Source organism: Sinocyclocheilus grahami, unplaced genomic scaffold, assembly GCF_001515645.1.
Source record: "Sinocyclocheilus grahami isolate Dianchi unplaced genomic scaffold, SAMN03320097.WGS_v1.1 scaffold164.1, whole genome shotgun sequence".
Classification (NCBI taxonomy): domain Eukaryota; kingdom Metazoa; phylum Chordata; class Actinopteri; order Cypriniformes; family Cyprinidae; genus Sinocyclocheilus; species Sinocyclocheilus grahami.
In genome coordinates this window covers 764,673-777,463 of record NW_015505343.1, presented here as the reverse complement: position 1 = coordinate 777,463, position 12,791 = coordinate 764,673, and the positions used below count along the sequence as shown (strand labels likewise).

Sequence of the window (12,791 nt, the reverse complement as noted above, 5' to 3'; positions counted from 1 at the left end):
GATTCCAAAAGTTGTGGGAAAAGTTGCCTTTTTCAGTTCAATAGAGCTAACCGCAAACCAGTTCTTTTGGACAGTTCATTTTAATGAATCGTTCAAAAAACAATTGCAGCCATTATTTTATGCCTTCACATGCATATTTGGTTGTGTTATGGTATATCTGCTGAAACATTCAAACAAACATTTGTGAAGGCATATTGCTGATGAATTACCTTTCATTAACTAAAGTTAATGAGGTTTGTAGTCACTGTTTGGTTCTGTGATCCTGCATGTCAAATGCCATATATTAATCAGCCTATGACTTGGACAAGTTTCCTGTAATGCATTTTTGCACCTAAAACACACAAAGCAGACACTGATGCACAAAAGTGGCTTAGTTCTAGGTGTCTAAAGTACATAAATAGAATAAGCTGATAATATACTGATAATAAACAATGAATAGCTAATTCTACAAGTCTGTCTGCTATAAGTCATAAATTGTAAACCACAACTAAACTGCCTTATATATGTAATGCTAAGGCATTCAGAAATACAGTTGAAAATGGCAAAGAGTCATTAAAAGTGCTGAACTCACGGTCTCTGTAGAAGAGGAGATGGTCTGCTGAGAAGCTCCAGTCAGAGGAGCCCCATTCTGATTGATATAGGCTCAGGACTTCCTCTTCCACTGGAGAAAAACACCTCCATGAAACCAGAGCAAGTCAAGACGATCCCAAGATCAGGTCAGTCTGACACACACACACACACACACACACACACATCTGTGACCTCGCTTCTGATTCTTGATGACAGCAGCATATTTCAGACCATCAACAACATATGAGAGGCTAACAATAATGTATGATAGTAATTCCTACAGTATTAAAGTTATGAAGTGAGTTTAATGGTCCTTAAAGTCTTTCACATGTTTTGAAGACCACTAAATCATGAATGTAAGATTTATACTCAATACATTTTAAGATGAAATGAACTGAGAATAAAGAAAAAATCATCTATACTGATTTGCAGAAATCATTAACAGTTATCAGCAGTTCACACAAATGATAGATTGATCTCTCAATCAAACAAATGATAGTGACATTTCACAGCAAACATAATCATATAAAATGTAAATACAGATTAATACATGTGGCCATCTTGTTTTTAAACCAAAATTACACACTACATATAATTCCTTCATCAGATACTGATCAGACAAGTGTTGTTTAAGAATCATATGCTTTAGGACACCAGTATAAAAGCTTAGATATACTAGAATATATGTGACGTATATGTCACGTGATTGTGGATATGATGGATAGACCTATATGTGTATGCATAGCCTACTGTATCCTGATCACTACCAACTTGAACTATAAAGACGTTCTTTAAAATATCAACAATATTTTACTCAAAATGTATGTTATTTATCTTACTCCAAAAACCAGATTTTAGTATACTCATACTGTACTGTATGACTGTACTGTACCAAAGACTATAGAATATTAATCTTAAAGGGACTTTGGCTATGCTCATAATGTTTGTGTCTTATTAAATCTAATGTAATCTTCACTGTATATGGTTAACTAACTTGCAATTAGCCAAATTATTTTTTTCATTCCGTGCTTTTTAATGCAACAACAACAACAACAACAGAAAAACCTACTCACATCAAAGTACCTTTAATAAATTCAGTCCTGTTCCTGTAGCATGCAACACCAGTGACATTAGTTTGATTCCCATGGACGGATTAAATGCAGGGTCAGAAATTACTGGGGTTTTTATGGCAAAAATGCCCCCAAAATTCAATATACAGTATTGTATGTTGTCAAAATGCCCCTGGATGAGTTTTTTTTTTAAATAACATATCGCACAGGCTATAAGCAATGTCACACAAGCAAGAAAGAAGAAGTTAACATTAGTTTGATTCCCATGGACGGATTAAATGCAGGGTCAGAAATTACTGGGGTTTTTATGGCAAAAATGCCCCCAAAATTCAATATACAGTATTGTATGTTGTCAAAATGCCCCTGGATGAGTTTTTTTTTTTAAATAACATATCGCACAGGCTATAAGCAATGTCACACAAGCAAGAAAGAAGAAGTTCATTTACATTTTAAAACTTTAATCTCATAACAGTATTTATGCAATTGTAATTTCAGTGTAAATTTCACTGTAAACAGAATGTGTATATACAGACTAAATGCGACGTCAAATGCAGCTTCTCTCCTGATGCTGATTTCATTTGATTAACTGTATAGTGTCTTATTATTCTAATTGAATTTATTAATTGCATTTAAGAATTTAAAATAAAAGTTAACACATATGTGACCCTGGAGCACAAAACCAGCTTAAGTCGCTGGGGTATATTTGTAGCAATAGCCAAAAATACATTGTATGGGTCAAAATTATTGATTTTTCTTTTATGCCAAAAATCATTAAGATATTAAGTAAAGATCATATTCCATGAAAATATTTTGTAATTTTTTTTTATTAGTAATATGCATTGCTAAGAACTTCATTTGGACAATTTAAAGGCGATTTTCTCAATATTTAGGATTTTTTTGCACCCTCAGATTCCAGATTTTCAAATAGTTGTATCTCGACCAAATAAAAACTCATCCTATCCTAACAAACCATACATCAATGGAAAGCTTATTTATTCAGCTTTTAGATGATGTATAAATCTCAATTTCCAAAAATTGACCCTTATGACTGGTTTTGTGCTCCAGAGTCACATGTATTTGATATGGTTAGAGAAAAATCCTTTATAAATGTTCTAAAAATGACCATAGAAATCCATTTAAAGGGGGCAAATATTGCCCCTTAATGGAAAAATGTATTTTTTGTCACTGATCAAAGGTAGGCCTATGAACTCTTTATTTTCAGAAGCTGGACAAAAAGTGGCCATTCAGCAGATAAAACCTTAATAGGTATTGGAGATCATGTATAGCGAGTTGGTGTGACATTTTTAGCCATACAATGTTCAAACTTGTGACTTCTCCAAATCATGTTTCCTCGTTTTCTTCTCATCATCTCTTGATCCCTCATAAAAGAAAAAAAGTGATACTGATACTACACCAGCATAAAAAGTGCTGAACAATGCTGATTCTGAAAAAAAGAGAAAGAATTTGCTTTTCTACCTATTAATTTATTTCTCAAACGGTCATTTAAAATGAATAAATAAATAAATAAAAATTTTAATTGTGAGTAAAAAACAGACTAACAAACCAAAATGACATGGAAAATGAAACTCATTTCTCATAATTTCATTATAGAAAGTACTCAAATGAAAAGAGAAGTTGGACATTTTTAGATGAATGATTTAATTGTGACGCTTTTTAGATGAACTGTTAAACCCTATACATGAGGCATGATGAGAGCGATGCTGTTCTTACAGAGTGTAATAATTTAGGTACTATTACAAATGCAATTTACATAACTATATCTAGTTGTATTGGATATTAGGAAGTAGCTCTAGGGCATGTTAATAAGATGCATTGACATGAAGATGGGAAGTGAAACTTGTGACGTGCTGACATTGTCTGAGGCGCTTGACCTAAATGAGAAGTTAAGTTGCCGTGTTCCACCACGTATTTCACCTAAGTTAGTCAGACTCTGGGTCTAAAGCGACCTGCAAGCTATGAAGACACGACTGTGTGACAATATGTTGTTGGTTCTGATTCTGATTATGGTTCAGATGAATCGGGTTCACTCTCAGGATCCCCAGTGGCCGGTTCACACAGTCTGCGACTCGGAACGAATTACGGTGACCTACAGGAGCTGCGGTGAGATCAGTGTGACATACACTACTGTTCAACAGTTTGGGGTCAGTAGGATATATGTTTTAAAGAAATGAATACTTTTATTGACTATGAATATATAAAATCAATTAAAAGTGACAGTAAAGACATTTATACGTTACAAAAGATTTCTCTTTCAAATAAATGCTGTTCCTTTGAACTTTATATTCAGCAAAGAATCCTGAAAATCTGAATGTATCACAGTTTCCACAAACATAGAACTCTTTTCAACATTACTAATAATCAGAAATGTTTCTTGAGCAGCAGATCAGCATATTATACTGATTTCTGAAGATCATGTCACACTGAAGACTGCAGTAATGATGCTGAAAATTCTGTTTTGATCACAGGAATAAATTACATTTTACAATATATGCGCATAGAAAACAGTTATTTGAAATTGTAATAATACTTCACTGTTATTGTTGTATTTTTGATGGAATAAAAGCAGCCTTGGGGAACAGAAGAGACTTCCTTTTTTCTTACTGACCCCAAGCTTTTGAACAGTGGTGTGTGTTTTCCGCTTTTGTGTTGTTTTATCTTTCTTTTATTTTCATTTTAAAATGTACAGTGAATTGCTTTCATTTGTCGATTTCATTGTCTCAGACCCTTTGCAGGATGTAGGTTTCACTCTCCTGCCTTGCCCTGAGAGATTAACCGATCTTATAAAAATCAGATTGGCCTTGATTCTGAGTGAGTTTTAATCTTTGCACGTAACAATATGTGGCCCTGGAGCACAAAACCAGTCATAAGGGTCAATTTTTCGAAATTGAGATGTATACATCATCTGAACGCTGAATAAATAAGCTTTCCATTGATGTATGGGTTTGTTACGATAGGACAATATTTGGACTGAGATACAACTATTTGAAAATCTGGAATCTGAGCGTGCAAAAAAAATCTAAATATTGAGAAAATCATCTTTAAAGTTGTCCGAATTAAGTTCTTAGCAATGCATATTACTAATCAAAAATGAAGTTTTAATATATTTACAGTAGGAAATGTACAAAATATCTTTATGGAGCATGATCTTTACTTAATATCCTAATGATTTTTGGCATAAAATAAAAATCTGTAATGTTGATCCATACAATGTATTGTTGGCTATTGCTACAAATATCCCCCAGCGACTTAACACTGCTTTTGTGCTCCAGAGTCACATATCACGTTTCAGATCAGTGACACGAAGCCACCAGGCAGTAACTGTGTGTTTTCCACAGGGCAGTCCGTCGATGAGCTTTATTCTTCATATGAGCTGTGGCTAAACGGTGGTCACACAATCTTGAAACGGGACGAGCCCCTCTGTCTTCCTCATTTCCCACGTTTTAAGTTTTGTGGAAGCAGGAGAGGAGGTGAGTGAGCATAGAAAGATATTGGTTACCCTTGAGAGTTTTATAATAAATAGATTGCAATATGCCATTATTGGGAATAATGTGTTCAATTTTGATTTCTCCAGAAATCATCACCGTTGAGTCATCATTTAAGTCAAAAATAGATCTTGCGCTAAAGGTTTGATTTGTGTATTCCGTTTAAACAGCTTTGAAAATGAACATGGCCTTTATTTACAATATGTCTTGCGTGTGTTTTTCCACAGGCTGATTTTGATCTTAAACTACGTGCAATAAATCAAGACGGCTTCCTGATTGCCTGTGTGAATGCAACTCTCAGCTTTCATGGTCTTCTAAAAGAGGACGATATCCGCTTCGTCATGCCTGGAGCTGATCCGTGCTGGTCGCTGAGGGAATACATCAACTTAGTACTGTGGATCGCCGGATCGGCTTTCACCGTGGACGAAGCCGGACACGGCATCATCACAGTATGGTGAGGGGCATAACATTTCGGTCACACGCTTGAGGTATTCGGCCAATCACAACACACTGGATAGCTGACCAATCAGAGCACACCTCGCTTTTCAGACCGATGAGCTTTGTAAAAATCAACGTGTTTCAGAAAGGCGGGGCATAGAGGAGAAACAATAATGTACAGTATGTGGAAAATAATGTGTTTTTTGAGACTTAAACAGCATAAACACATTGCATTACACCAAATACACAAAATAATGTTCTTTTTAGCAACGCCATATGACCCCTTTAAAATTAAAACGAAAAATATTTTTTACAATGATTCAGAATATGGATATAAAGTATTATAGTATCTCAGTGATACTAAAATAACACTGCTTCAGTTCACACACACTAAATATTAGTATTTTCACACAGAAGTCTTGCAGATTTAAATGTAGCACAGCGCAATTCTGACTGTCACCAGTAGATGGCGCCCTTAACTCTTCTGACCGTGTTCCTCTGCTTCACTCCCATCAGGATCAAACAGCTGCACTGCATAGACTTCATGTCCTCTTAAAAATCACTTTTGTTTATTTTTTTTTATTTTGTCCCAAGAACGTATTGAAACAAAGTTAATGTATCGGCCTACTGAATGAAGAAGTGAAAAGTGGAACTTTTTTCAATTGCACAAGATATTAGACACCACATTTAATTGCAAGCAACACAAGCAAATACAAAGTGTTGGCCCATTCATAATGACAGCACATACATTCATCACATACCTTCCATTCATTTGGAGTGATGAGACCTGATAATCTAGAAAGATACAGTCCTAATGTGCACATGAAATATTAAACAGGCAGGTCTGGTTGAAGTGTCCACATGCCAGTGTCTTCTCTCTTCCTCAGAGATGAGATCTGCCTCCTTCCCTATTTCTAATACATTTACTTACTCGTTTCGTTTAATACAGACCAGAACATCCATCGCGAAAGCCATTGCATAATCATTCTGAGCTATATACATCACATACTTCAGTAAAACGTTCACTTTCTGAGAAAATGAAAATGTAAGCATAGCCCAGTTTGGGAAATTCATTTAGTTCATTCTGTGCTTGAAAGACGAGCTGTTTCCTCATCTGTTTTGACTCGTAATACAAAGTGAGGCTTTTATTGTACGTGGTCAAAGCTTGTATTAGCAGACAACTTTAGAAAGTTCAAAACTAAGTTTAGAGCCGTTTAAAGACACTAGACATCTAACAAATGTTCTTCCAGTAACATTCATAGAAAATTGCTAGCACAAAAAAATGTATATATTTGATGTTCATCTAATGCTCTAATTCAAAAGTAACATTCTCATAATGTGTTCAAAATTATAAAATGGAATGTTTCATTAACATTCACAGAACCAAGAAAAAAAACCATAAGAAAATGACGTTTCGAACGTTTAGGGAATATTTCAGAAATAACATTTTCATAACTTTAACGGGAATGTTAGTAAAATATTCTTATACTATATTTTTTAGCTAGGTAAGCGTGCGAACAACTGGTAAGATTATGTTTAATACGTATGTTTTTTAGCAATGCAATACAATAGTTTGCTTTATTAACAGGATCAACAACTTAATTTATAAAGCTTCAAGCAGTCTTAGCAAAGGTTATTTGTACCTCTATTACAGTGAGGAGGAACCACAGATGTTTCAATGGCTGATATATTTAGTCAGTACATCATTAATGTTGTTTATTAATAAACAGATAGCTCAATTAATTCCTCAGGCCCACAGTAACCAAATGCAGCAACAAAAAGGGAGCAGCAGGACAAACGACTGTTAGCCAAGAATCATCCATCACCAGCAAACCTGTTTTTTCACTTCTTCTCCAACCACCCTTATCTTTGAAGAAGCTAAAGAGTCTACTAGAACCCACAAATGCGACCTATGCAATGCGCTTATTTAAAAGCTGCCTTTTTACAATACAGGTATTCTGGTTTTCCCACATTTGAACAGTTATTGCTCTAAATCCGTGTGCAAAATGCTCTTTAATCAAGCATGTTTTGTCATTCGCTGGCATGAGAAGTGCAGTATGTCGTTTGCTGCAGCTTCGTCCTGCCATCCAGCATTTGTCCAGGAGTTTCCCTAATGGTCTGATTAAGATGTTTGCATTTTTAAATTGAGGAAATAGCACCACTTTGATTCACTGACAGCTAATATAACAGATTATGCAGTGTGTTGTGACGGAGCGGCCTGCAGTGCAGTGTGGGATGGCTCAGACCGCGCCGCTGCGGAGGTATTCTTTCAGGCTCGTTCACAGAGGATAAAGGAAACCTTTTGTTGCTGTGAAGGGTTGTTCCCTAGCAATAGGGTTGCATTTGGAAGCCTAGGTAACGGTCAATAAATAACATCACTCTCAAGTTTCGGCTAGTTTGGAGATCTTGTCTTACTTTGTGTACTGCGCACTAGATTTGTAGGCCTTTCAGAACGTGCTTTAGGTGTAGTTTGCATGATAATGAAAGAAACGAACCATTGCTTTAATTTGCTAATTAACATATTTATATCAAGTTATTTCACTTTTGGTGGTGTTCTGCAAAGATGCATGACTTGAACACTCTTGGGACTTTGGGAGGAAACGATAAACCGCCTGAACAAGTTATTCATTGATCCATATAGTGACTACAAGACCGATACATTCAAAACTAGAGGGCTGTGAAGGGTTGTTCCCTAGCAATAGGGTTGCATTTGGAAGCCTAGGTAACGGTCAATAAATAACATCACTCTCAAGTTTCGGCTAGTTTGGAGATCTTGTCTTACTTTGTGTACTGCGCACTAGATTTGTAGGCCTTTCAGAACGTGCTTTAGGTGTAGTTTGCATGATAATGAAAGAAACGAACCATTGCTTTAATTTGCTAATTAACATATTTATATCAAGTTATTTCACTTTTGGTGGTGTTCTGCAAAGATGCATGACTTGAACACTCTTGGGACTTTGGGAGGAAATGATAAACCGCCTGAACAAGTTATTCATTGATCCATATAGTGACTACAAGACCGATACATTCAAAACTAGAGGGAAAAAAAGCCACTCTGGAAATGCCAAACAGTGTTTCTGTTTAATATGAGCAGTAAACACAGCTGGAGTTTTGTGTAGCAATTGATCAGAATTGAAGAATGATCAAGTTCTCGGTAGTGGATCAGTTATAATATCCAGTATCACAATGGAGAGATGCTCGCTGCGTGTCGGGGGGGCAGGTTTGGCTGGACAGGGAGGGTCTACTATCCTGCTATCAGCAACCCGAGGAATTCGCAGCTTTAACAGACACAACCTTACAGTTGATAAAAACCTGCAAAATCCAATCATCATGCACTATTTCTTTTGCCATCTGAAGTTAATTAACATTTAGTTCTCAGTACAGCCTGTGTTGCATGCCAGACCGAAAACTTTCTTTTATTAATGTAAAGTTCTTAAAAGTGTTATTTTCTTTGCACCTTTATCACTGACGTCAGTACTTTTACTTTCCCATTTTTCATTTACTGTGTATTTCGTGTCTTTTTTTGTTAAAGTACAAGTGTTTGTCATACCAATAAAACACTGAACTATAAAATATCAGTTTACACAAGTTATCTGTGTGTTATTTATAGTCTTTAATTAATGTTGTCATGTAATGAATTATTGTTCATTTTCATTTTATATCAATAACAACAAAAAAATAATCATTTGTATTGTTTACATTTTATTAATAATGTTAATACAGATAATTTGCCAAGATTAACTATTGTTTTTCATTTGATTTAATAATAATATTTTTATTGTTAATATTTTACTTACCATATTTTATTATTGACTATGACTATTGACTATTCATTTGATTTTTAATAATAATAATAGTAGTAGTCGTATTTTATTTATTTATCTTAATATTATTATATTTTAATTATTGATTAATAATTAATCAACCTTCCTAACCATACGGGATAATATTAATACAGGTAGTTTGCCTAGATTTACGTCTACAACTATTAATATTTACATTTCCTTTTTTTATCTGTCTAACATTATTTTACATCCCATTGTTCTTTCTTTGTATATTTTGTCTTCCTGTCCACGTGACATCATGTTAATACAGATAAGATGCACTTTTATGTGTTTTTAGTATTGCTTTCGAAGTATTTGTGTGCGGCTGCAGCTTCAGTAGCGCGCGCGCGCAAGAGAGAGAGAGAGAGAGTGTGTGTGTGTGTGTGTGAGAGAGAGAGAGAGAGAGAGAGAGAGAGAGAGAGAGAGAGAGAGAGAGAGAGAGAGAGAGAGAGAGAGAGAGAGAGAGAGAGAGAGAGAGAGAGAGAGAGAGAGAGAGAGAGAGAGAGAGAGAGAGAGAGAGAGAGAGAGAGAGAGAGAGAGAGAGAGAGAGAGAGAGAGAGAGAGAGAGAGAGAGAGAGAGAGAGAGAGAGAGAGAGAGAGAGAGAGAGAGAGAGAGAGAGAGAGAGAGAGAGAGAGAGAGAGAGAGAGAGAGAGAGAGAGAGAGAGAGAGAGAGAGAGAGAGAGAGAGAGAGAGAGAGAGAGAGAGAGAGAGAGAGAGAGAGAGAGAGAGAGAGAGAGAGAGAGAGAGAGAGAGAGAGAGAGAGAGAGAGAGAGAGAGAGAGAGAGAGAGAGAGAGAGAGAGAGAGAGAGAGAGAGAGAGAGAGAGAGAGAGAGAGAGAGAGAGAGAGAGAGAGAGAGAGAGAGAGAGAGAGAGAGAGAGAGAGAGAGAGAGAGAGAGAGAGAGAGAGAGAGAGAGAGAGAGAGAGAGAGAGAGAGAGAGAGAGAGAGAGAGAGAGAGAGAGAGAGAGAGAGAGAGAGAGAGAGAGAGAGAGAGAGAGAGAGAGAGAGAGAGAGAGAGAGAGAGAGAGAGAGAGAGAGAGAGAGAGAGAGAGAGAGAGAGAGAGAGAGAGAGAGAGAGAGAGAGAGAGAGAGAGAGAGAGAGAGAGAGAGAGAGAGAGAGAGAGAGAGAGAGAGAGAGAGAGAGAGAGAGAGAGAGAGAGAGAGAGAGAGAGAGAGAGAGAGAGAGAGAGAGAGAGAGAGAGAGAGAGAGAGAGAGAGAGAGAGAGAGAGAGAGAGAGAGAGAGAGAGAGAGAGAGAGAGAGAGAGAGAGAGAGAGAGAGAGAGAGAGAGAGAGAGAGAGAGAGAGAGAGAGAGAGAGAGAGAGAGAGAGAGAGAGAGAGAGAGAGAGAGAGAGAGAGAGAGAGAGAGAGAGAGAGAGAGAGAGAGAGAGAGAGAGAGAGAGAGAGAGAGAGAGAGAGAGAGAGAGAGAGAGAGAGAGAGAGAGAGAGAGAGAGAGAGAGAGAGAGAGAGAGAGAGAGAGAGAGAGAGAGAGAGAGAGAGAGAGAGAGAGAGAGAGAGAGAGAGAGAGAGAGAGAGAGAGAGAGAGAGAGAGAGAGAGAGAGAGAGAGAGAGAGAGAGAGAGAGAGAGAGAGAGAGAGAGAGAGAGAGAGAGAGAGAGAGAGAGAGAGAGAGAGAGAGAGAGAGAGAGAGAGAGAGAGAGAGAGAGAGAGAGAGAGAGAGAGAGAGAGAGAGAGAGAGAGAGAGAGAGAGAGAGAGAGAGAGAGAGAGAGAGAGAGAGAGAGAGAGAGAGAGAGAGAGAGAGAGAGAGAGAGAGAGAGAGAGAGAGAGAGAGAGAGAGAGAGAGAGAGAGAGAGAGAGAGAGAGAGAGAGAGAGAGAGAGAGAGAGAGAGAGAGAGAGAGAGAGAGAGAGAGAGAGAGAGAGAGAGAGAGAGAGAGAGAGAGAGAGAGAGAGAGAGAGAGAGAGAGAGAGAGAGAGAGAGAGAGAGAGAGAGAGAGAGAGAGAGAGAGAGAGAGAGAGAGAGAGAGAGAGAGAGAGAGAGAGAGAGAGAGAGAGAGAGAGAGAGAGAGAGAGAGAGAGAGAGAGAGAGAGAGAGAGAGAGAGAGAGAGAGAGAGAGAGAGAGAGAGAGAGAGAGAGAGAGAGAGAGAGAGAGAGAGAGAGAGAGAGAGAGAGAGAGAGAGAGAGAGAGAGAGAGAGAGAGAGAGAGAGAGAGAGAGAGAGAGAGAGAGAGAGAGAGAGAGAGAGAGAGAGAGAGAGAGAGAGAGAGAGAGAGAGAGAGAGAGAGAGAGAGAGAGAGAGAGAGAGAGAGAGAGAGAGAGAGAGAGAGAGAGAGAGAGAGAGAGAGAGAGAGAGAGAGAGAGAGAGAGAGAGAGAGAGAGAGAGAGAGAGAGAGAGAGAGAGAGAGAGAGAGAGAGAGAGAGAGAGAGAGAGAGAGAGAGAGAGAGAGAGAGAGAGAGAGAGAGAGAGAGAGAGAGAGAGAGAGAGAGAGAGAGAGAGAGAGAGAGAGAGAGAGAGAGAGAGAGAGAGAGAGAGAGAGAGAGAGAGAGAGAGAGAGAGAGAGAGAGAGAGAGAGAGAGAGAGAGAGAGAGAGAGAGAGAGAGAGAGAGAGAGAGAGAGAGAGAGAGAGAGAGAGAGAGAGAGAGAGAGAGAGAGAGAGAGAGAGAGAGAGAGAGAGAGAGAGAGAGAGAGAGAGAGAGAGAGAGAGAGAGAGAGAGAGAGAGAGAGAGAGAGAGAGAGAGAGAGAGAGAGAGAGAGAGAGAGAGAGAGAGAGAGAGAGAGAGAGAGAGAGAGAGAGAGAGAGAGAGAGAGAGAGAGAGAGAGAGAGAGAGAGAGAGAGAGAGAGAGAGAGAGAGAGAGAGAGAGAGAGAGAGAGAGAGAGAGAGAGAGAGAGAGAGAGAGAGAGAGAGAGAGAGAGAGAGAGAGAGAGAGAGAGAGAGAGAGAGAGAGAGAGAGAGAGAGAGAGAGAGAGAGAGAGAGAGAGAGAGAGAGAGAGAGAGAGAGAGAGAGAGAGAGAGAGAGAGAGAGAGAGAGAGAGAGAGAGAGAGAGAGAGAGAGAGAGAGAGAGAGAGAGAGAGAGAGAGAGAGAGAGAGAGAGAGAGAGAGAGAGAGAGAGAGAGAGAGAGAGAGAGAGAGAGAGAGAGAGAGAGAGAGAGAGAGAGAGAGAGAGAGAGAGAGAGAGAGAGAGAGAGAGAGAGAGAGAGAGAGAGAGAGAGAGAGAGAGAGAGAGAGAGAGAGAGAGAGAGAGAGAGAGAGAGAGAGAGAGAGAGAGAGAGAGAGAGAGAGAGAGAGAGAGAGAGAGAGAGAGAGAGAGAGAGAGAGAGAGAGAGAGAGAGAGAGAGAGAGAGAGAGAGAGAGAGAGAGAGAGAGAGAGAGAGAGAGAGAGAGAGAGAGAGAGAGAGAGAGAGAGAGAGAGAGAGCGTGTGTGTG

General features: G+C 38.6%; 1 protein-coding gene across 1 annotated transcript; it reads left to right on the top strand.

Annotated features, from left to right (window-relative positions):
- Positions 1 to 3,591: 3,591 nt before the first annotated feature.
- Positions 3,592 to 6,120, top strand: ly86 (lymphocyte antigen 86). The gene is made up of 6 exons (XM_016282713.1): positions 3,592 to 3,761; positions 4,383 to 4,469; positions 4,997 to 5,128; positions 5,233 to 5,285; positions 5,371 to 5,452; positions 6,098 to 6,120. The coding sequence occupies exons 1-6, from the start codon at positions 3,617 to 3,619 to the stop codon at positions 6,118 to 6,120; spliced, it is 522 nt and encodes a 173-aa protein (XP_016138199.1). The 5' UTR covers positions 3,592 to 3,616.
- The last annotated feature ends 6,671 nt before the right edge of the window (positions 6,121 to 12,791 follow it).